The sequence below is a fragment of the Thermobia domestica genome, chromosome 3 (assembly GCF_964235325.1).
Source record: "Thermobia domestica chromosome 3, izTheDome1.hap1.1, whole genome shotgun sequence".
Lineage (NCBI taxonomy): Eukaryota > Metazoa > Arthropoda > Insecta > Zygentoma > Lepismatidae > Thermobia > Thermobia domestica.
In genome coordinates this window covers 208,879,038-208,904,384 of record NC_137456.1, presented here as the reverse complement: position 1 = coordinate 208,904,384, position 25,347 = coordinate 208,879,038, and the positions used below count along the sequence as shown (strand labels likewise).

The 25,347-nt window shown below is 37.2% G+C and overlaps 1 protein-coding gene across 1 annotated transcript in view; it reads left to right on the top strand.

The window, feature by feature from the left end:
• Window positions 1–25,347, top strand: part of LOC145682095 (heat shock 70 kDa protein 4L-like) — a 196,853-nt gene that overhangs the window by 138,918 nt on the left and 32,588 nt on the right. Inside the window, exon 9 of the mRNA XM_081753689.1 lies at window positions 433–554. Within this exon, the coding sequence (XP_081609815.1) occupies window positions 433–554 (122 nt within the window). The remainder of the gene's footprint in view (window positions 1–432; window positions 555–25,347) is intronic.

The following is a 25,347-nucleotide window of genomic DNA, read 5'->3' as shown; positions in this document are numbered from 1 at the left end:
CCTAATTTTGGCGCCCATCTATCCGACATAACTCATAAGCTTAGTAGTAAGTATGAAAAATCGTAGTTTATTTATTTACTATTGTAAATTTTAAAACACATGTATTGGAAAATGAAAAAAATATTTTGAATCTTTGCTTGATGATATTGTGACATTCTCACTGTAGTACTAGTGGTGGTGCTTTTTATTTATTGTGCTCCGCGTTAATAATTTAAATGATATTTAATTTAATAATATTATTTTTCTTCATGTCAGCACATATTCTTTCCTTCATTGTTTCTGTGTGTGTGTGTGTGGTTGTTATACACAACTTGTAGTACACACATCTCTGTTCTTTGTCAAACTTAGTTTTAATAAGAACATTAACTTCTAATCTTTATAATGGTAGCCTAAGGATGATGATGATTCGTCATATATTATTATATTATACAGAATGAAGAAGAGGCTTGGAAAAAGGGGAAATCTACAGATTCAAAGTCTTTGACACAGACAATAAATGAAGATGATAAGGAGCAAGAATGCAAGAATGGAGGAAAATCAAATCAGCCGTTAACGTAAATACTTAAATTGATTTGACTTTTATTTAATTCATGTCTCTTATATAGACGTAGTTTTCAAAATTAGCGAATGTACACAGGATGAGTACTGATGTCACTTGAGGACAGTTTTGTACCCCTGGGTACGTGAACTAGGGGCCAAAGTATAGGGATGTACCTAGGTATAAGAACACCCCAGAGTGCATAGGACCACCCACCCATAGCAATGATTCCTTGAACCATCCCAAAGCGAGGTGTATAGGATAGGGAGTAGATCAATTACCTAACTTAAATGACAAATTTCTAGAACAGATACATTTAGTCATATTTTTTTTATAAATTTTAATCTTCAAATTATTCTAGGTGAAAAGTATACATAAGATTGAATTTTTGGCAGTCTATATCACAACAACCTAAATATAAACTTAAACTATCTACTAAAGGAGCTCTAGCGCAATTTCATTTTAATCAATTATTTAGCGTAGTGCCTTAACTAACACATACAACATAATGACAGCGCAAACAATTTCATTTATTGTGTAAGTATCCTCATTAAATAAGTTCTAATATAGTTTTCGTCTCATCCAAATGCATCAAGAATTGGCTGAGGAATAGCAGAATGTTTCATACTGTATATTCTAGCATTGATAGACATTTACATTAATATAACCATACATATAGCAGCTAGCTTAATCCAAGAAGGCATCCTCATACACCTGTCTTTCTCTCCTTCTCAACACATTCGTCAGCAGCTTTAAGAGACAGAAAGGATTATGCGAAGAATAACAGTGTGTTTCTAATTCATACATCTTTTCAAACCTTGACATAAATTTTATTCTTAGAGAGGTCACTTTAAAACTTATAGGGTTGATTTTAGCCCACTTAGGGTAAATTTGATATTTTTAAGTGTCCAACTAACCCCCAACTACCCTTAATTAACTTTGGCAACATTAAATTTCTCAGCTCCTAGTTAACACATTTTAAAAATTCAAACGGTAAATGATAGAAAAGAAAAATTGAAAGTTAAAATAAAGAAGAAAATTTTCCTGAAAATCAAGATAAACCCATAAATCCCAATATACTACTTTATGCTCTACTTTGCACAGAGAATTAACAGAAGAGTTGGAACCTATTTTTGGCAAGTTGAATAGATTGTAGAAAACCGCATCTCGGTGCCTCTTTCTGTTTTTGCTCTATAGAAATCATTATTAAACCATGCCGCAGTAATAAATTTCAATTACTTCCGGTTATAGTTTGATTTGAGTTTAGTTTAGTTTACTTTAGCGTACACTCAGCAGCGAGACTATATTAGACGTGAACCTACAGCTTAATGGGGGATCATAACCATATGAACTACCTCCTGGAATCGAACCCGGCCTCCCACGCTCTAACCGCTTAGCTCAAAGGAGCTCACACTTCCAGTTTGGTAGACTGTTGTGGTCTGTGAGGATATATTCCATTGATATCCTGAATCGATTGCAGAAAGCAGTTTATAACTACCTATTAACTTTTCTGTGTTCTGGTGATGACTTTTGAATGTGAAATGCTTTATTTGAACGACTTCCAGTATGAACACGGAATTAAAGGAAAATATGGAACCTATTCTTGAAAATCTGAACTGATTCCAGAAAACAGCATCTCGATATCTGTGACATATTTTGCAATATAGAAATAAGTATTGAAACCGAAAGGAAATTTGAACCAATTATTGTTCTGGTAGAGTATTATCGATAGTCATGTTGTGTTGTCTTCAGATTCTGAATTGTGCAAAAACTCGCTTCTCGGTATCTATTACATTATCATTCTATATCGATAAACGTTGAAACTGGAAAATGGTCCATTTTAACCATTTCCGGTTTGAATAGAATTTACATGGAGAAAATAGACCCTAATCTTTGGGGACTAAATGGATGGTAAATTCCACTTCATGATATCTTTTACCGTTTTTGTTCTACGGAAATCAATATTGACACCGGAAATAATAGGAAATTTGAACCACTTCTGGTTGTAGTAGAGTTTTGTGGATAGTCATGGTATACCGTATATACACGCTGAATCGTTTGAAAAATCTCGCTATCTACAGAGTGTTCCAAAATGATTTTTCCAAATTTGATCGTGAATAAGCCTAATGTGTCGATAAGTAGAACGGGATGCGGTTTGTGGCATAATGTTCACACACACCTTAAATATTACTAGTCGTTTAACAGAGTTCAATGTGTGCGTTATCTGTAGTACGCAGGATAGCTAAACGATATTCTACCTAGGTAGTTCCGCCCACGTACGGCCTAGCATGTCCTCCGTAACGTGTTCAAGTGTTGCACCCATGCTAGCTCGCAGTTCCTCCAGGTCCTGCACTGGGGTCTTGTAGGCCACATCCTTCACAGAGCCTCAAAGAAAAAAAAATAGTAGTGTGATGTCCAGAGGCCAAGTAATGAGTCCATCTCGACCAATCCAGCAACAAGAAAATGTTTCGTCCATAGCCCTCCTAACAATCGTAACCCAGTGAAGAGAAGCACTGTCCTGCTGCAGCAGAATTGAGGTTGTAGGTGTTCGACCAAACTGTTCCAACATGTCCAGATAAACAGTCGCGGTGATTGACGCCTCTGCAAAGAAAAGCGATCCCACTACACGGTCATGAAGCAGATCATATCACACGTTTACCTTCGGAGTGTCGCGCACAATTTCCCGGTTTACGTGGGAGTTCTTGAATACCATTTCTTCACATTGTGTTGGTTTACCATCCAAGACACATGAATGCACGCTTCGTTCGACAACATAACCTTTGTCAGAAAGTTTGAGATCTCGACAATGAAATTCAGAAACTCAATTTGAAATACTTTGCGCTTTGCCTATCATCAGGGCAAAGGCAATGTAGGAGATAATACTTGCATCCTTGCATCCTAGCATCCTATGCACCGTGGTCAATGGTAGCTGCAACTGTGGACACTTTACAGATTGATTTGGTTGGGCTCCGGAGAAATGCATGTTGCACCCTTTCACATCTGCTTCACTCCTATTCCGAGGTCCAGAGCTCGTCCTCTTTATTACACTTCCGGTTTCCTTGAATCTGTGCACCATTGCCACACTGAGAAAAATCCATTATCCGGACAGCGGTATATTGTACAAATACAAGGATTCGTTATGTTTACTAAGGAAATCTGTACGGAGTGTACTTTATCCATATACTACATAGGTACTGCCTTTTACCCGCTTAGATATTACATCATGTCTCTGCAGGATGTCTGATATCTAACAATCTTCTGTATTTTACATACGTATACGTATGTTAAATACTTCAGCTATACGTTATATACGTCCATCTGTGTGTAAGATCCAGACCGCCTATAGACACTCTTTCTTTCGCCATGGCTGACGTCATTGAACTACCGTCTTTTGCTTGCGAAACGAGGTTGTTTACAAACGGAACAGAAGAGAGGAAGGAAACCTGGGAAGCCTGGGTAAGTACAATAGTTAACTATTACTTTAGTTAAATATTCCCATTAATTATATATTCTTTTAGTGTAACTTGCTTTAATATAGTACTAAGTAAGTAATGTAGTTTATGACTACAATTCTTACTATTGTAACTCGTAAATGATTGAGGAGAATGGAATGGGTGAATCTGAATTTTGAAAAAACTTTGAATATTAATGTTTTGAAACATATTATGTTTCAAGGTAGCAAAATGAATGTTATGTGTTTATTCATTCCATTTTATATGTGACGATTTATTACTTGGTGCAGATTTACTACAGGACTGCTTAACATAATTGCTAATAAACCGTTTTCAGCGCGGAAATTTCCTTGTGTAGTGAAGATTTAGGATTTAGATTTCTGGGCTTTCGGCATCAATGGCCTTGTTACCCCATATGAGGGATGACTTTCCTCGGCGAGTACACTATCCGGGGAAAGGAAGGGAAGAAAGGATTGGGGAAGGAAGAAAACGGCCTGGGACCTATATGTTAGGTACCACTCCGGCATTTGCCTGCTGTGAATGAGGAAAACCCAAGGAAACCTCATTCAGGATGGCTGGACTTAAAATCTTTTGATACTTTTTCGACCGAGTTCTCCCCCGGGATCGAACCCGGAACCGTTCGCACCGAAGGCGAGAGCGCTAGCGACTACCCTACGCGGGGCCACTTGTGTAGTCTAGAAAACTCATTTTTACTAGGATATTTGCAAAAATTTTTTTTTTTTTTTTTTGCTTTTAGTTTAACGCCCCATGATTGTACATCAATGTAAGAGAGAAGGTGACAATGAGATACATGATAATGGTGGAATCAAGAAAATGTAAGGAAACTGGAAAGTCTTAAGAATAACCACACCTACAGTGTTCACCAAAAGGCTATTTGTCGGGAGCAGGAATCGAACCAGGGACCTAACGCGTCAGAGGTAAGCGCTCTACTACAAAGCTTTCTTTTGTTTAAAGAACTTGTTTACATTGAAATATATATATTTTACCAAGATACTAACATATTTTACAGCCTCACTGAAATTAAAAAAAAAAAAGTAGTCAGGGAGAGTTTACTTGTCAGATTTTTATTTTTTAATTTAATTTATTTTTATTTTTATTTATTTTTGCTTTGTTATGTTCCCTAGTTAATTAATGTTTGGGTTACTGAAAATTAAAACCTTTTTAGTATTATTGTTATGTCATCACTTTGGAACCAAAAAAGTTAGATTTTTTTTCTTGTGTTTTCATATAGGAAGTTGGTAAGTTTGTGCCTTAGCATTGGTTTGGTTTCTAGAACGTAATTGAAGGTCATGTTGAGTTGAGTCTTGGCGGGATTAGAGTTCGTGAAGTGTCAGGCACTGCTTGTGCCCCTGTCTTCTGTCTGTGATGTTTCCTGGCTTTGGGCTGTGAGGTATTTATGTTGAGGAGTACCAACGCAGGCCGCGTGATATACAGGTAGCTTCAACAGCTACGAGTGCCAGATGTTCATCTTTCGTTACGGCGTGACTAATGCAGTATAGTACTAGGTTCAAATTCTATGGCTGGTAAAAACGGTATGGTAAGAAACACAACGTAATAGTTATTAGTTTAATTAGTGTTTCTTCATAGTATTGTTTCACTATTTCTAGAAGGAATTAACTATTAACGAAGTAATGAATAAGCAAAAACACACTTTGATTGACGTTTACGATTTCTCATACTCCATTGAGGATGTTTTGATCCTCAGTTGCGCAAACATCCAGTGTGCGTTTTTTTGTTTGCTTACACTGCCTTATAGATGAGCTCCCTCGTGGCTAAGTGGTTAGTGAACACGCCTTTGGCGTGGGACACCCGGGTTCGATTCCCGGCCGGGGGCCGCGGTGGCTCAGTGGTAGAAGGTTCACCTCTGGTGCTTGGGGTCCCGGGTTCGATCCCAGCCCCGCCAAGTGAACCTTGTGGTGGACAAACACCGTGTGCGTGGGTTTTCTCGGGGTTCTCCCGTTTCCTCCCACTTTCTTCATTCCACTATTTAATTCATTACTCATCACCGTCTCCATTAGCCTAACCATCATAACCGTAGGACATAAAACTCAAAGATTTCATTTCATTTTTTCGATTCCCGGCCGGAGCTTATGTGGTTCGGATTCCACGTTAATCTGTAGGTCCACGTCTCATACAGCCTTGCTGCTGAAAGGAACGTTAAAATCAAATCAGCACTGTTTTACAGATGCAATTGTTCGATTCCGAGTTCGAATGAAGCTTTTTACGGGCAGGGGGCGACTTTTATATATACAATCCAAGGATTTTAGTTATTAGTCAGTGATGCAATATATAGACCTATATATATTACAAAATTGAAAGTGACTATGTTTGTGACTCTTAATCTCTTAAGAGCTGCGGTGGCTCAGTGGTAGAGCGTTCACCTCCGGTACTTGGGGTCCCGGGTTCGATCCCAGCCCCCGTCAAATGAACTTTGTGATGGACAAACACCTTGTGCGTAGGTTTCCTCGGGGTTCTCCCGTTTCCTTCCACTTTCTTCATTCCACCTTTCATTCATTGCTTGTCATCAGCGTCTCCTTTAGCCTAACCGGCATAACTGTGGGACGTAAAACTCAAAGGTTTCATTTCATTTTTTCTTAATCTCTTTGGAATCTTGTACTTAGGTTCACAGCGGAAGCGACGAAATAACTCGACTCATCCATTGTAGCTCTCTTCGCAACCAGTTTCCAAAATGTTGGCAATAAGTTTGCGAAACGGGATATGACGACTCCAATTTTGGGTGAAAAGTCGCTATAAAAAATAATAGAGAAATTCATTGTCTATAAGCATTGTTTTAAAGTTGTAGATGTAAACTAAACAATATGTTCTACTCACTGGCGCAAATCCGTGGGGGGGGATGACGGATACATGTCCCCTCCAATCTTGGAACTGAGGGGGACTTCTCCCCAATAATCCGATTTGAAATGTGTTTTTTGGGAGAAATTTGATTATTTTTGTCCGATTGCTACAAAGGAACGTGAGATAAAATAGATGTCCCCCAGAATAAGCCTCAAATCTGCAGCCTCCCAACGCTGAAAACAACTCTGATCCTCCACAACATTGTTTTTCAACTTCATAAGTATTTTGGACATCGTCAAAAAAAAGTATGGTAACGGTCTTACCCCCCCCCCTCCCAATGTTGAAGACATTTGCGCCGCTGGTTCTACTCACATCTTTGTAAATAGGGCGCAACCAATCCTTTAATTCAGGGATCATTTTTTTGTAAAAGAAAAAGTGCAGAATAATTAAAAGACCCCAAAGGACAAATATAACAAACATCTTCTTCGCCTTTATTCACGCAATCTATAGCTAATCTTGTTGCTATCGGTAATGATGTATTACGTGTGTTTCTCAACGGAAACTCTGCGAACTAAAGGACAAGTTTGTAGTTGTTCTTCGTTAGAGGGCAAGGGTAACATAACAATGCAGGATTGTGGGGCAGTGAGTATGCTGTATTTCCAAACTCTTCATCAGTTGCGCTGATTAAAACAAACAAACAGAAAAAAAGAACGTAAAAACTGTTTTGAACTAATAATGCTTCTCTACAGATGAACATTTTGTTTGGAGCAGAAAGTCGCTAAATGTGTAAGTAGGTAAATCGTCATTTAAAAATCACCCAAAAAAGTCTCCAATCGGAAAAAAATATTTTTTGTCGCTATCGTAGGGCGACCATACGTCCCGTTTTGACCGGGACAGTCCCGTTTTAGTGGCGTGTCCCGGCCGTCCCGTCAGTAGATGGAAAAAGTAGTATTCGTCCCGTTCTATGTAAATGAAAGAAGTAAATAACAAACCCAGTATCTTTACTCCTTTTAAAAGTATTAATAATTAATAATAACAAAGAGGCAAAAATTGAACTGAAATTCCCTATATTAAACATACTCTATAATTCGCAGTACTGCTCGAAAGGCAGCAGAGGTTTTAGCAGTTGGTTGTGTGTTGAACAAATTTCAACGTGTCTTTCCTTTTTCATAAGTACCCGTTCTGTAACAAAGAGAGAGAGGAGGAAATCTGATATCAAGGCACTGATAAGAACAAAGGTAGATCTAAAAGTCTAGGGTTGCAAGAACCTGTCCCGTTTTTAACTGAAAATTTTATGGTCAACCTACGCTATCGTTGAGGTCGAATTCCCCTTATTTAGCGACTTTACCCAAAATTGGCAACATTGACCCCCACCGAACAACCAGGGTTGAATTCAGGGGGTAGCCCGGGGGGAATCTCCCCCCCGAAGAAAATTCATCCCCCCCGGAGAAACTCCCAAAATTTCAGTCACAAAATGTAGAAATTACTTCACCCAATTATTTGCTTTTCTGTCCGTGTACATGCAGACGAAATCCGATCTCTCAATATACATATAAATGACGCAGACCCATTCTATATAAATGTTAACATGTAACATCTAAGATAGAATACCAAATAGTGAATAAAACTTGTATTTCTTAACGCTATGACTGAGTTTGGCAGAACATGAAATTGTTAACTGTTGAAGAAAGGTTTGTATTTTAGTAGGTACTATACTCTCGCCCTATATTATATATTAGTAGGTAGCACTAGCACAGGTTGAGATACGAAAGGAAAGATAGGGAAGATCTTTCGATCATTCCATATAATCTCTCATGTCAGCAGACTTCAGTTCTTGAAAATATACAGTTCCTACATTATTTGAAATAGGGCGCCTAAATCCCATTTCTCGCATCGGAAGTAACAGACGTAAATGTGTTTTACGATTGTTAAAGTAAACACATCTTTCTTTAATTAAAAATAATTCAGTTAAAGGGTGAGATTCAGTGGGCGTCATTTAGAGGGATCAGGGAGGAACAGTTATCCCTCCTTGATTAGAGACTTATATAGAATTTATCAATATGATAATAGTATATAAGTGAAAGATTGCTATTGAAGGTGGCCAAGATCCTGCTCAGTGCCGTTCCATGGGGGAGGGGCAAGCGGGGCGACGGCCCCGGGCGCCGAAGTAAGGGGTGAAAAATTCGGGAGGGAAAAAGAAAAAAGAAGGAAAGAAAAACAGAGGAATGAAATACATGTGGACATATATAAAATGAAAGGAAAAAAGTAATGAAAAGTGCTCAAAATCAAGGAAAAGCAGGGTTTACTTTTTAAAATTTTCCCACCTTTGGCGGTTGGTCTGTCGACCTCACTCATATATACGGGGATGCCGTCGTATACTCTCGCGCCAAGCGCTGATTTTCCACGACACGGCACTAATCCTACTGAAGATTTCGTCAACTAAACTATTGATGTATATGCAGTGAAGAAACCAAGGCTAATATGTTTGATTTAGAATCAGAAGTGTGAGAAAGAATGATAACTTTTTATTAAGATATTCCTAAGTATGTTTGTTTTAGGAGAAAAAATATTTCAGTTAATTTAAATCTTTTTAAAAATTTTTACATTAGTAACAAACAGTAATTACTGAATATAGGAAATAATAAAAATAGTTACTGTAAATAGCAGTTAAAGTTTAGTCTAAACTATTTTTGCCAGTCTTTATTTAATGTTTTAGATGAAATCAAACGATTGTTTTCTTAAAATTATAATCTCATTGAATATTTATCAGCAATTAGTCTCAATATTAGGTAAGATGTGTATGTGAATGGAATTGTTAAATATGCTGCTTTCTTGAAAAAAAATACAGAAAAATAACCCTCCCCCGAGCAGTTGACATTCCCCCCCGGGTGTAAATGTCTGAATTCAACACTGCGAACAACACCCCGTTATCTTTAGCCTAGCCAGCATAATAGTGGGACGTAAAACTTAAAGATTTCATTTCGAACAACACTCCCAGAAACCTATTGTTATACCATTCCCAAAACACCCTTTTGTACAGTTCTCCCTATTCGAAAAAAAAAATTGTAAATAGCAGTGTTCATATATAAATATGGAACTCAATTTCCCTGAATTTTCCAGGTTTTCCAGGTATTAATTTTTCAATTTCCAGGTCTAGTGGAAGAAACTAATAGTACGAGAACACATAAATTTTAAGAATACTATATTTATATATTTGAGAATGGCCACCCTTCTCCCCAATGAACGATTGCAATTAAATATTGAGTCACAAGAAAATAAATAATTAAAATAAATAAAATTTAAGTTGAAAAATATGAAGTTGAGAAACCTACTAAGGGAATTATATAATACTTTTGTTCCATACTTGAATACATTCAAAATATACAAAAATATTGGCTTGGGGAAGAAAAAAGGGCCCGCGAGATTTTAACTGATTCTTATAGTACTCGACAACAGAAATAAATTACTGAAAGAATTTTCAAAATCGGCGCAGGTAAACATGCAGAAAATCGCATTTTCATGTACCGGTTCAAAATGGGGAAGAAAAGACGACCGCGAGATTTTAATTGATTCTTGTAGTACTCGTCGAGAGAAATCGATTAGTGAAGGAATTTTCAAAATCGGCGCAGGCAAACATAGAGAAAATCTCATTTTCATTTTCCGGTTCAAAGTGGGGAAGAAAAAAGGGCCGCAAGATTTTAACTGATTCTTGTAATACTCGACGAGAGAAATCGATTAGTGAAGGAATTTTCAAAATCGGCGCAGGCAAACATGGAGAAAATGGCATTTTCATGTACCCGTTCAAAATGGGGAAGGAAAAAGGTTCCGCGAGATTTTAACTGATTCTTGTAGTACTCGTCGAGAGAAATCGATTAGTGAAGGAATTTTCAAAATCGGCGCAGGCAAACATAGAGAAAATCTCATTTTCATTTTCCGGTTCAAAGTGGGGAAGAAAAAAGGGCCGCAAGATTTTAACTGATTCTTGTAATACTCGACTAGAGAAATCGACTAGTGAAGGAATTGTCAAAATCGGCGCAGGCAAGCATGAAGAAAATGGCATTTTCATGTATCAGTTCAAAATGGGGAAGAAAAAAGGGCCCGCGAGATTTTAACTGTTTCTTGTAGTACTCGACGAGAGAAATCGATTAGTGAAGGAATTTTCAAAATCGGCGCAGGCAAACATGGAGAAAATGGCATTTTCATGTACCGGTTCAAAATGGGGAAGGAAAAAGGTTCCGCGAGTTTGAACCGCTACGATGTATGTTCACGAATGTCCCCGTCTTCTCAAATTTAGTTAATTACTGTGACACTGAAACATGTGACACAGAGTCACATTGTGGATGACTGCAATCGGCAACCACTGCACATATACTCCTCCCGCCCCACAGTTTGATTATTTCGATCCATTCCTCACGTGCTAACGGCATGGTTCAACATCTGCAAGAAAGAGGTAAATGTAACGTTCAATTGGCAATAGCTTTTCACCAAATTAAGCTGCATGAAATCTGATTGCATATTTGACATACTGAGAAAATTCTAGTCCGTGGCCATATGTATCACATATCCCATCAATTCATAAAAATTTTGAACACAAAATTACGGTCGTCCGTGTGACGTACTCCCAAAAGGCCTAATGTGTATCACCCACCTCACATTCAATGAAACCACATCCGTGTAGAATTTAGAAAGGAACTTCTTATGATGTATACAGGATGTCTCAAACGTTCCCTGACATAGGATAACTCTGTTATTATCAGAGTTACAACAAAATGTAAGAGGAAAAACATATCGAAATATGACGTTTTCAATCTAAAGTGAACACTTTTTAAAAAAAATCGGACGAGATGTTTGTGCTGTATACTCTTTATGCACCCAATTTTAAATGAAAATGCAACGTTGTCATTTACCTGGACCCACAACATAAGTGAATGAAGTTACTGTTTGAAACGGGGGCTGGCCATCGACATGTTAGCGTAAAAGACAGTAACTTCACTCACTTACGTTGTGGGTCCAGGTAAATGGCAATGTTGCATTTTCATTTCACATTGGACGCATAGCGAGTGTACAGCGCAAACGGGTCATCCGATTTTAAAAATTCCTTCACTTTAGAATGAAAACATTATATTTGGAGACGCTTTCCAAAGTAGTATAATTTAGTTTGTTTAAATTTACAATTTAATACAAGTAGATTCGGATTTATATGCGTAGGATTTTGTATGCATCTAACTAATGAATTCTTTATTTTCATGCTTAACTTAGTGACTTGGCTTTGGACTGCAACTGATTATTGTAACCCATTATTGCTTGAGAAGAAACAAGATATCCGAATCTTCATTTGGAGAAATCAAACGTCTATTGGAAAGCTGGGGATTACAATCATTAATTTCTACATTTCAAGGTGCGTAAATTATATATTCTGTGTTTGTTGTTAAATTACTATTACTATTATTGGGTTTAGAATCAATCAAGCACTTCATGATATTTTATGGGGATCAAGATGGGTGCCGGATAGATAAGTATTTGAGCGTCAGGCTCTTATTTCTTTTCAATTTAATATTTAATCAATGATTATTTTTCTCCCTCATTATTCCACCAAATCGTATTCCAAGATCATATATCCATTTTTGATCGATATATCCATATTTTTGATCTCTTTCATATTTCTATATTTTCGATTTTTGATATTGTTTATATTTCGATATTGCTGTATTTTTCGATATTTCGAACAAGTTTCGATAGTTTGTCAATATCGATTATCTATATCTAAATTCGGATATCCCAAAGCCCTATCGAACCCCCTCCGAAATGAAGTTTTTGGCTATGGACCTGATTAGGGATGCGCACGAGACAAGACGAGACAGAATTTTTGTTACGAAATTCGAGACGAGATAGAGCTCTTCCAATAGAAACGGATCCAGTTTTCGAGACGAGACATAACTTTCGCGGCACCTTTTCGAGAGGAGACAATCTCAAATCTTTTCTCTTGCGCATCCCTACACTTGATCATGAGGTATCAAAAAAAAAAAAAAGTTAATGAGAAATACCGGTAACATGTAAATACAATATAGGTAGCTAAAACATTTTTGTTTTCATTCTTCAGTAATGCATTATTATTAATCTCAGGGGGGCGCGGTGGCTCAGTGGTAGAGTGTTAACCTCCGGTGTTTGGGGTCCCTGGTTCGATCCCAACTCGCGCCGTGTGGACTTTGTAGTGGACAAACACCGTGCTCGTGGGTTTTCTCGGGGTTCTCCCGTTTCCTCCCACTTTCTTCATTCCACCATTTCACTCATTTCTCATTATCTCCGTCTCCTGTAGCCTAACCGGCATAATCGTGGGACGTTAAACTTAAAGATTTCATTTTTTATTAATCTCTGTATTTTATAGTGTATTCTCAAGCTTAAGGTGATGTATAATTAAATTTTGAATTCAGTTAACTTATTTTGTTTCTCAGATTGTTTTTAAAATGTATGTACAAACGTTTATTTTCATTCTTGAGAGTTTAAAGTGACGTATAGTTATTAAACATAGTATTTAATATTGTACTCTTAACGTGGAAGTGATATACAGTTAACTTTTGAATTCAGTTAACATTTTTCTCTCTGAAATTGCTTTAAAAAGTATGTAAAAACGTTTTTATTTTATTTCTTGAGTGCTAAAAGTGATGCAAAGTTATTAAGCTTACTACTTTATATTGTATTCTTAACCCTAAACTGATACACAGTGCGTTTTTGAATAAATTATGTCAAGTTATTTGAGTGACGAACACTGGTAGAAAATCCTGACTACTACTGGAACATTTTGATTTTAAGGTGACGACTACTGGTGCAAGGATTTTAAAATATTGTTTTTCCTCCAACGGCTACTCCTTTTTTAATTCTAACTACATGGTCATTATAGGAAGGATCAGTGAGTCTTTCCAACTATGGTACAGCTCCGACAGATTCACGATGCTCAGAGAAGAGACAAAATAGTATGTTTTCAACCTTAAAGTGAGAACCACTGGCGTTTTTACCCTGCTATGCAAAAGTAAGTGAGTACTCCAATGGAGTTCCAATGCGGTACTTAATTTCTGCGTTTTAGATATATGGAAATACATGTCTCTAAAATGTAAAGAACTGATTTTTTTTTTTTTACTGAAAACTGCAACTCGGTAAGCCTTATGGATACCGAGGTATGGGAAAATAAACTATAGGTATGTGGGGCTTGCATACTTGACGCTACAATTCGGAAATTGAATTAAAATATGACTAACGGCTATCAAGATGTTGTCAAATAAAGGGAGGACCAACACAGTTAAGGGGTTTTCGTGTTAGATGCTAAAATTTCCGAAATCGGTCATGGAAAGTTAATAAACACCAGTAGCAATTTCATCTTAAAGTAATTAGATATCTTCATGGGGTGTTAGAACATCATGGAGTCTACCAAAATTAAATTTTAAAAGCTTTTGAAAATATAATCTGACATTTGTAAACAGTATTTGAAATATGTATTTACCCAAAACTTCCAGCTAGTACATCTAACATCTGGAGAAACACTGTGAAATAAAAGCTTGAAATTTCGGAAACAATTATTGGTCGCAACAAAATTAAATAAGATGGTACTTCTATGGGTTAAATCAGTACCTCAGTATAATTTCGATCGAAAGATTAGTTCAGTCCTAGGTTTTCTTCAGGCAATTCCAAGGGTTCATCGAGCTGTGCAAAAGAATGAAAATTCGCTGTCAATATCTAAGATAGTAAATAAGATATAAGGAATTATATATTTTATGACGTGAAAATAGAGATCTTTATGGATTTGTACTTTTGGGTCTTTCCTAAAAGAAAAAAATTCAGAAAACTACTGTATATACCTTAATAGACAATTCAGTGGGCGGGGACACAGTAGCTTAGTGGTAGGGTATTTAACTAATCTTTTTTTTTTTTTGCAGAAACTATTGGAGTATTCACTTAACCCATAGAAATACAATCATACTTAACTCCCTATTTAATTTTAAAATTAAATAAAAGGAAATATTTCAGTGTAGCGACCCACGATTATGCATTTTAGTCTCAGGGAGATTATGATTAAAGCAAGTGAATGTTGTTGACAGAATTGATGGAATGCAAAGGTGGGAGGAGAGTACCCCGAGAAAACCCACGAATACGATGTCCACTACAAACTGACTTGGCCGTGGATCGAACCAAGAACCCAATACACCAGAGGTAAGCACTCTACCACTAAGCCACTGTGCCCCCGCCCATTTAATTGTCTATTAAGGTATATACGGTTGTTTTCTGAAATTTCTTCTTCTTACAGCAAATACTCAAAAGTACAAATCCATGTGGGTCTCTATTTTTACGACGTCATAAAATACATAATTCCTTATATCTCGCTTGCTATATTAGATATTGACAAAAAATGTTCACTTTATTTCAGAGCCCGATGAACGCTTGGAATTGTCCAAAGAAAATTTAGAGCTGAATTAATCTTTCGATCGAAATTGTACTGACGAGTCTGAGGTTCTCACTTAACCCATATAAGTACCATCTTATTTAACTTTTGTTAGGATCAATAATTGTTTTCTGAAATTTCAAGATCTAATACGCTTTTATTGTATGGTGTCTCTCTAGCTGCTAGATGTACTAGCTGGAACTTTTAGGTAAATACATATTTCTAATACTCTTTACAAATGTCAAAATATATTTTACAAAACTTTTAAAATTTAATCTTGGTAGACCCCATGATGTTCTTAAACTCCATGGAAATACCTAATTATTTTAAGATGAAATTGCTACTGATGCTTATTAACTTTACATGACCGGTTTCGGAAATTTTACCACCTAACACGAAAACCCCATAACTATATGGATCCTCCCTTTATTTGACAATATCTTGATAGTCATATTTTAATTAATTTTCTAAATTGTACTGTCTAATATGCAAGCTCCACGTACCTATGGTGTCGCTTTTTATTTCACCATATTTCGGTAACTGTTAGGCGTACCGACTTGCGGTTTCGGTAAACACACACCTCTAACGTTCTTTAAAACGTTATTAAGACATATTTTAGAATATTTAGAAATGAGAGTTCTGGGAATATCATGGTACCCGAAAACCCCCATCAGGGCGTGTGTGTAGTGTATTTAATTGAAACTACTTTTGAGGTTGTTGTAAGCCCTCGTAATTACGTTTCCGAAACTGCACCATCTAGTACGCAAACTCCACAGTTCTGTAGTGTCGCTCTTTATTTTCCCATATCTCGATATCCATAAGGCTTACCGAGTTGAGGTTTTCGGTAAACAGATGTCAGTTCCTTACATTTTAGAGACATATATTTTCATATATCTAAAAAATACAGACATTAGGTACCCCATGGTAGCCCGAACACCATTGAGGTACCCACTTACTTTTGAATGGTAATACATTTTGAGTTGTTGTTCAGCATCAATAAACACTTCATAGTTTTTCTACGTGCAACCCAAAAGTCCATACCTGACCTAACAGATTTTGTCCATTTAATCTCAAAAATGTTAAGATACTTTGTATTGTTAAGTACAACCAAATTAAGCACACTGAATATAACATTTTAAATATTTTCTGATTTTTGTTGCAGGTATTTCGTGCATCAAACCAGGATTCTGCTTGAAAGACAGTCAAAAGAAGCAGTGTAGGTTGTGGCTAAAAGTACGCCCTTTCTGAAGACAGACTCAGTTGTACTTACATTATTTTGTACGAATATATAACCCTAATAAAGATACTGTACTACAAATTATTTCTTTCTTCCATAAATTATAATAAAATATTATCTCTGTTTAAAGAAAATGATTGTTAATGTTAAATCATTTTAATTCTTTTTCTCTGTAATAAGAACATTATCCCTAGCAATATTTTTTATCTTTGTGCTATTGCGATTGGATGAAGTAAAATTCTATACGAAGCACTATTATTTCAGACATGCATTAATAACTAATGTATTGTTCTGTATGTAAGACAATGTGTATACTGAACATGTCTAGCGAAGGTGTTGTTTTAATACAGAATCTATAACTCAGCTTTTCAGTAGTCAACTTTATTGGGAATCCGAAGAAAGAAGTTAAAAAAAAAAAAATGTTGGACTTACCAGCGTGTGTGTGTTCGAATTCTGGACTAATCCAAATTATCCAGAGAAATCATTATATATTTCTTTGTTGCTATTTCAGATGTATCCTTTATCCAAGTCGTATGAAACGGAGACTTCATACATCGCTATACTTTGTATGAACTATGTTCCGTATTTACTTAATCACTTTGTAACTTTCTCTAGTGTTGACAAGGCCGCAGGTGTCAATCGAATAGTTTAGTGTTTCACTCATGTCACCTTGTGACTAAGGTACGTCCTGTCGGTATATATATGGTACTGGGTTCAATTAGCGATAAAATACATTTTTTAGCGTTAAACAAATGCAAAAATCTATACGAAATGAGATACCGTGATCTCTGACTTACGGATAACACCAAGCAACTAATGGTACTGAGTGTGATTGAGTTTACTAATTACTATTTGGCTAAAATCAGTGTTCCTTTATCTATAGTTCTTTTCGTGCTTTGAATTGCAAAGTTTGAAATAACCGTTTTAAATTATTGTGTATATATATCTTCCGAGTAATTCTGAGAATCATTGCTCTTTCTTTAAGCAATGTATGAGACTGTTAAATTGCTCTTTCCTTAAAATGTTGCACTAAGAAGGATGCATCCAGGAAAGTCCAAATTTGCAGAATGTCTATAGCAGGGAAGAATAAATATGTTTAGTCGATGGCTGCACAACGCCTCCGCTGTCACCACGTTGTCACACAGCGAATACAGCGAACGTTTAAGAGTATTCTGCACTTACTATTAGGTATCGGCCTGGGAACTTTGGCGCATCTACCCAGTCTCCTTCTTGGTGTTTCATTTTTAATGGCGAGTACTGAGTAGGAATAATATTGTAAGCGAATGCGTTTCCGGCTGACACCACACTTTTAATTATTGCGACATTAAAAAAAAAAAAAAAAAAAAACCTGTTAATTAAAATGTACAGAGAAGTTATTTCTGGAAAATTCTATTCAGGCCTCTTGTGGTAACAACTGCACTTTAGTAGAAGATACTATTAAGGAAAAGAATGAGGTAAAATAATCTTTATATCGTACAAGCAATGGATGATAACAGCTTAATAAATGATTGTACGTAAATCTTGTTTGAGTTTGAATATAGGATTGTATAAGGCTGTGCATTTTGCATTATTATTGAGGTGCTGCAACTAACTAACTGCAAACCATATGATAAATTCTTACAGTAATATATCACATATTGATTTACTCTGTATGGAAACGAAAATAGTTTAATATATGGTTAACCTCCTTTGTGCCAGGGGCGGATCCAGAGGGGGGCGATCGGGGCGATCGCCCCCCCCCCACAAGAGGAAACTTTCTTATTTTATATATAAATAAACTCATCCATAACAAGTTTGGAGCTCTTAAAAGTAGCAGTATTACCGCCGACCGCCCCCCCCCCAGAAGTCCGTCCTGGATCCGCCCCTGCTTTGTGCCCATAATTTTAAAATTAACGCTTGTGTCACTTTTCAACACTTGACTTTGCAGTAGCTTTCCAACGAATTAGCAGGAAGCCCAAACTTATAGGACACCCTGCAGGTAAATACATTTCTTTGGACAGTTTCACTGCTCCAAACTAAGATTTGAAAAGTGTAGTATTGTTAATTTTATTATTATTGGCACAAAGGAGATCAACCATATTTTAAGCTATTTTTGTTTTCATACAGAGTAAAACAATATTTGACAACATTACAGTAAGAATGTATCATGCACTTTGCAGTATGTTGCAGCACTTTAATAATGGTGCACTATACGTACACTCTAGATCCTGCATATGTCCGATCCATACATTACAAGAAGGCAATACGTATTCGATACAGGTAAAATCTGTATATTTCATATGGACAACCTATTAGCTATATACATCCAATCTATACATTACATATGGCCAACCTGTACGCGACATACGTATAATCTATATGCTGCATGCAGACAGTCTGTAAGCTACATATATGCACTCTGTATGGTGCATACGGATATTCTGTATGCTGTATCTGGACAAGCTGTGTGCGACATAAGGAAAATCTGTATAATACATACGTACAATACGTATACTGTATCTAGTCGTACGTATGGGGCACAAGTACAATATAGATGCTGTCTCGGGGTTGAACGCAAGAAACATACGTACAGAACGTATATTGCATACTTCTTGAAATCATGCTCCGTCCTGATAGTCAGTGTATGTCGTCATTATTAACCCACATGCTACATACGACCCTGACGTCACAAAGCTAGATATTACCTCCGTATATACTTGTTACTGCAGATAACGTCACACGAATGACGTCATTGCACTTGTGCAGACAGTACGTATAATACATACTTTTTCAGCTATACGTTTGCTGCAGGATGTTATATACGGTTGTACGTTAAGTCCAGAAACTACAGGAATTACGAATGTAACCTACGTTTTTAAGTATGCCACCTACATTTTTTTTTCTCAGTGCAGATGGTCGTATTTGATGGGAGTGTGCGTCTGTAGCGTGTCTGCTGGACCTGGATGGCAGATTTGGTGTCTATCCACCATTCCAAACACTATGACATTTCCTGGAAAGTGGCCATCTTCGTTATTGCCTCACCTGCAAACACAGAAACAAAAACAAAAGAAATTAGAGAAGAGAGTTTTGTAGGAAATGTTGGTATAGAATAAAACTTCAGGTGTGTGTGAACATTACCACACTTTTTTTTATCAATAACCATTTCTGACCTATCCGCGATCAGTTAGGAAGATCATTTTGGAACACCCGTATTTCCTGCTCATTCTGTGGCGATAAACGTTGAAACCATAAATGCTTAATTTTAACCACTTCCGACTTGAATAGAGCTTCAACGGAGGAAATGTAACCTATTCTTGAGACGCTGAATCGATTAAAAAAACTTGATAGCATTTACCGTTCCTGCTCTACGACATTACTCAGAAATTACTATTGAACTACGTAAATTTTAACCACTTCCGGATTTGGTAGAATGTTGTGCTTTAGACTCTGGATCGTTTGTGAAAGGGGTCGTCACATATTACGTAACACTATATTTTTTTTACCAATTTTTACCCTTCCCTCCCCCTTGTCACACTTAGCAACGCAAGGGCAAACCTCCCCCCCTCTGTTACTTAACACTTTCTGATTTCTTTTTTTCTTCGCCAATTTTTCTTATTGGCGGAAATACTGCCGGAAGGTGCAAATGAAACAGGATCTAAAGAACTAACACCTTTTGTTTCGGAATCTAGGTTGCTTCGTGTATTTGAAGTTCGACAGTGGCGACGATGCAAAGAAGTTCTCTTTCTCGTCAACCACAGATTCAAAGTCGCTACGCAGTGAGGAATCAGGGACATCTCGTTTGTGAACCAACTTTCGAGCATTTTCTTTGCACTTCAGTTTACCCCTTTTCAAATTCTTCTTGTCCCAAATCAAATCATAAAATTCAAACCAAATCCAAATATTCAATCCGAAAAATTTTAAAAATCAGTACGAGATGAATATTCGACGAATTTGATTTTAATATCTTATTTTGCTCTGCAAACCGTAGACGTTCCGTCCCAGAAAATATTATTTCACGAAAAAGAGTTTGTTCTGTTTCACATGCAAAATCCCTTAGAAGAATATAGTGGGTAATGATTCAAATCAAAAGTTTGAAATAATTCTCAGAAATAGCTATACGAGTGGGAAGGCAAGAACATTTTCAAGCGGTCACTAAAAACTAACTACAGAAAAGCTTCGTGTGGCGTAAATACAATGCTGCGATAGTCACAAAATGGAGTTTTTATTGTAATACACGCAGGGTTCATCACCAGTCATGCTGTTGTCTAGTAGCGTCTTCAAATCCTTTCTGCATGATTCAATTTATATTAGTTAGCAATTTCCCAAACAATATAAATATTTATTTATTTATTTATAAAAAAGAAAAGAATTGAATAAAATTATTTGTTTAAAAGACTGCGTATAAACCTGAGAATAAAAATAAAACTTATAGCAAATGCGTTAGGTAACGAAGACGTAAACCCCTCTCCTCCCCCGTCACACTTCGTAATCCCCTTCCCCTTTGCCGCGTTAAATAATATGTGGACACCAAACACTGCTTCTCGCTATCTGTTGCTGTTTTCATTCTATGGCGATAAACGTTAAAAGGAATATTGAAACCAGAAAAGATAGCAATTTTAACAACTTTCGGTTCCAATAGAATGTTATAGATAGCCATGGTATGTTTTCTTAGCCAATGCATCGTTTGCAAAAAATCGCTTCTCGCTGTCCCTTATTGTTTCCCTTCTATGGCGATAAATGTTGAAATTGGAAATGACTAATTTGAACCACTTTCGTTTTGAATAGAGCTAACAGAAGAGATAGGAACTATTTTTGGGGCACAGAGTGAATGGCAAAAAAACTGGTTTTCGATATCTCGTTTCGTTTTTGCTCTGATACCTGTCCACAGACAGATAGACGGACGGACGAACAAAGCCATTCTATGACACTTCCGGTACTTACGCATAGCATAGTTTGGAAGTCCAAAAGCTAACTTCAGCAACCTGTTTCTCTTTTGATGTTCTTTCTGGCACAGGCAGACTGTACATTTTGATGCTTATGCTGAGGAGAAAGAACACCTCCTACCTAAAGAAGGGAATTCATAACCAATTTGTTAAAATCTTATGTAGGGTTGAAGGGGAGCTTCTGGGAACCAAGTTTTTTTTAACATGACTGCACAATAATTGTGATATATTATAGGAAAAGTGATATAATTGGGAATTACAAATAGAATATACTGCATACTAGCAGAATCAACTGCATACTAGCAGAATCAATTTTTGCTATCACTATAGGTAGTCCAGTCAATAAACGTTTTGTGTCGGGACTAATTAGAAACAAGCTGAATTCTTCAGAAACGTTAGACCACAATATAAGGGGGTATTTTCTGAAAAGTCCCCACCCCTTCCCCTCTTGTTTTTTCTCTAGCCCCCTTAACTATTTTCGACTCGCATTTTTATGGAAAACGTTGACTCTCAGTTAAGTAGCTACTACTTTAGTATTATTCGTCCGAGTATCATGGTTTATGCATCTTTCTCTTCAGAATAAAATATGCTTTCAAATGGTATCATGCGCATGTTTGTGTGATCTACAAGAGAAGGGAAATTCAGGGTAAAATAGGTAATTTTCCCTCAAAAAACCCCTTTTTTGAAATTTGGGAGCCCCTGATGCCGTACCTGATACAGATGCCTGAATATAAGCTACCTCGAAAAGTACTATTTTTATATATAATGTATGTGCCAAGATTCGTTGCAATATCTAGAAGAATTGCGAGAGGAAAAATATTTCTTAATCCTGTTTGACAATACAAATGAGATACTTTCGGAGAATCGAATCCAGTAACAGCACTCTTATTTTTCTAGCATACCAGGAAAATATGACAAACGGAACAAGATATAACTTAGCTTTAAAATATATACATTATTAATATGCACATAAGTTAATAATTTATTTATAATGGTTATTACAAATTTTGGTTACTATATTTTATTACTTGTGTTATTGCTAATTAATATGGCCAATTTTAGTTCAGAGAATTATACCTAACTTAGATCAGGGCTGTTCCATTATCCACTACCTATGGACCCGCCATATCCTGGACTGGCAACAATCGGTAAGTGTTTAACAATGCAAAATAATGTACTTTGTACTGTAATAATGTAATCACTGACCACCCACCCAAAACATCCTGAATGTAGAAAGTAGAACCAAATATTCTATTTTCTACAATATTACTACACATTTTATACAATCGATATTTGCTTGTTAACTGATAAAAGTGAATTCAGCTCTCAATCCAATATGGTTAATACAGAATGCTACACTGTCCCCATTCGTCGTCATTAAAGTCGATAACATTGTCTAAGCAGAAGAATTATTGCAGGAAAGTCCATTACAGTGTTTACACATGTAGGAACAATCTAACCCTACATTTCTACATATAGTTGGCTCAAGGTTATCCACAGCTGTGAGAAACGAGACGAAGATCATCAGGTGAAAAGGGCTTAGAGCTTAGGAAAGGACTGGTATCAAAGCATTCTTTTAACATGTTCCATCTTTACGATAAATGTCAAAAACGACAGTGACATTCCTTCCGTATGTGGTTGCAACCACTCCTACACAAGGAAGTGTGACTAGCAGCAAGGGCGCCGATCCTGGGGGCAAGGGGGCCCGGACCCATCAAATCTCATGCGGGCCACCTCATTGTATTTGAAAATTTATAATCTTTGGCATAATTTGAATGCAATTTGTCTTTAAAATCCTCATATATGCTTTCTGCATCTGAATGGGCGCTGCCTAATTTTGAGAGAAATCGGCGCCCTTGACTAGTAGCCGAGCAGACTATATGACTGTCCCGAATGGTACTATCGCAGAGAAAGATCACACTCGAAGTTACATGTTGGCAGACAGCAAGCTGTTATAATGGGAGGTGGACAGGATTTATCAGCATTTTAATAGGGTATGATTGTGGGTACCCGAGCAATAGGTGCGTCAATAATCCAGACAGCAACTCTTGTCTGATGTGTCCGTCCATATGTAGTGAAAGTGTACAAGGAATGGAAAGAAAATGGAGTATACAAGAGAGGGAAGTACGGAGGCGTACGGAAGTTCAAAACGTGGGGCAAGCCCGTGACAGCTCGTGACAGCCAAATGAACCATCAGTGTCTAGGAATTACGTCACACCCATGTCCTACGTAACTATACGACATACACTGACACGCATGCAGCTCCACAGCAGACTACACACTCGTCACCCACTTGTTACGACTAGTCACCGCAGACATCGTCGCGATCGGCCACTGGAACACGCTAATTGAACCATGAATATTTGGAAAAGAGTGTGTTGGTCCGATAAATCACGGTTTGTGGTACTCCTCTCGGACGGGTGTCCATGTGTGGCGCAAACAACTATGGGTTTATCGTGCATGGTGCGTACTGTACAGGCAGATTGGGGCAGCTGTATGGTTTGGGGATGCTTCTGTTGGCATGGACTGGGACTGTTGGTGTGCATGGAGCACACGTTGTGTACCTGCAGGTGTTAGAGAATGACGTACCCCTAAATACAACACTTTTATCCACACGAAGACGGCATTTTCCAGGATGCAATGCATGGTGCCTCCAAGCAGGGACTGCATTTGCTTGGCATAATGAACATTTCACAGAGCTGCAGCGTATGAATTGGCCTCCTAAGTTACCGGATCTTATTCCTATTAGAACATTTATCGGATGTTGCGGAACGATCTCTTTGCACCATGACTCCTGCACCAACATCTGTAGGCTCATTGTGGGATGCTATCAGCAACATATGGTGTCAGATTCCCGTAGAAACATATGAGAAACTACAAGAATCCATGCTACACCATGTTCAGACCGTCCTCTGAGCAAAAGTGGACCAACAATGTATTAGGCAGATGGTCGTAATTCAGTGAACACTTAGTGTAGTTATTACTGTTTTGAATAACATTTTCCTAAGTACAAGGAACATAATAAATAACAAATTCATCAATCACTACAACGGGTTTCATTTTCTGCTTTGACCAATTGCAATACAGCCATATTGGACACTTTTTCGAATTTTTTATTATGGTAATCATAAATCCACTCCGTCCTGGCTGCAACTGTAATCCGACAAGCCACATAAGGTTGAGAGGAAACAGATATTGTGAAGATTGGTCCATAAGAGATCTTACGTTTTGAAGTTCACTTAAGTGTTCAATGACAATGATTTTGAAGGATTTGTATTTCTCTTTTTCATTGGATATAAGTACTCTCGGATAGTTCCGGTGTTAGTAAAAGACTCAATTGGAATTCTATTAACTGTTATCTGAGTTTCGACACAGATACCTGGCGTGACACAATGAATCCCTCCCTATTACCTTTGCTATCAAGACTTCACACGTTTACGCAAGGGTAAAAGCGGATCTGAAAAAGTAGGGGTACAATAGGTAGCGACATGATGTTACGCTGTCCCCTTGCCTATCTTTGCCGATCCTAATTTTTTAGGAACTGGGGGACGTCGTACATATTTTTTTAGAGATGGGACAGCGTCCCCCGCGTTCCTATTCACTTTTATTCTTTCGTTTACGTCAACATTATCATAAACATGTAGGAGAAATCCATCTGAATGAATAGCTAGGGAGTCAGCGTTAATGATTGATGTTAGGTAGATTGTGGCTTCATGGTAAGATACTCGCACTCCCATTGATGAACTATGTTTATGTTGAACCGTATAATCCAATAGGTTTAGAGCAAGGCTTGTCTATAGTATATGGGTGACAGAAACGATCCAGGTCTTACAGCAAACACGAGAGCGTGATTTATAACAACTCACTTATTTTTAACTTTCTGGGATTCAATTCAAGTTTCGTTTTTTGTAACTTGTAAAAAATATCGGCTTTCTGGAATAAGACTTACT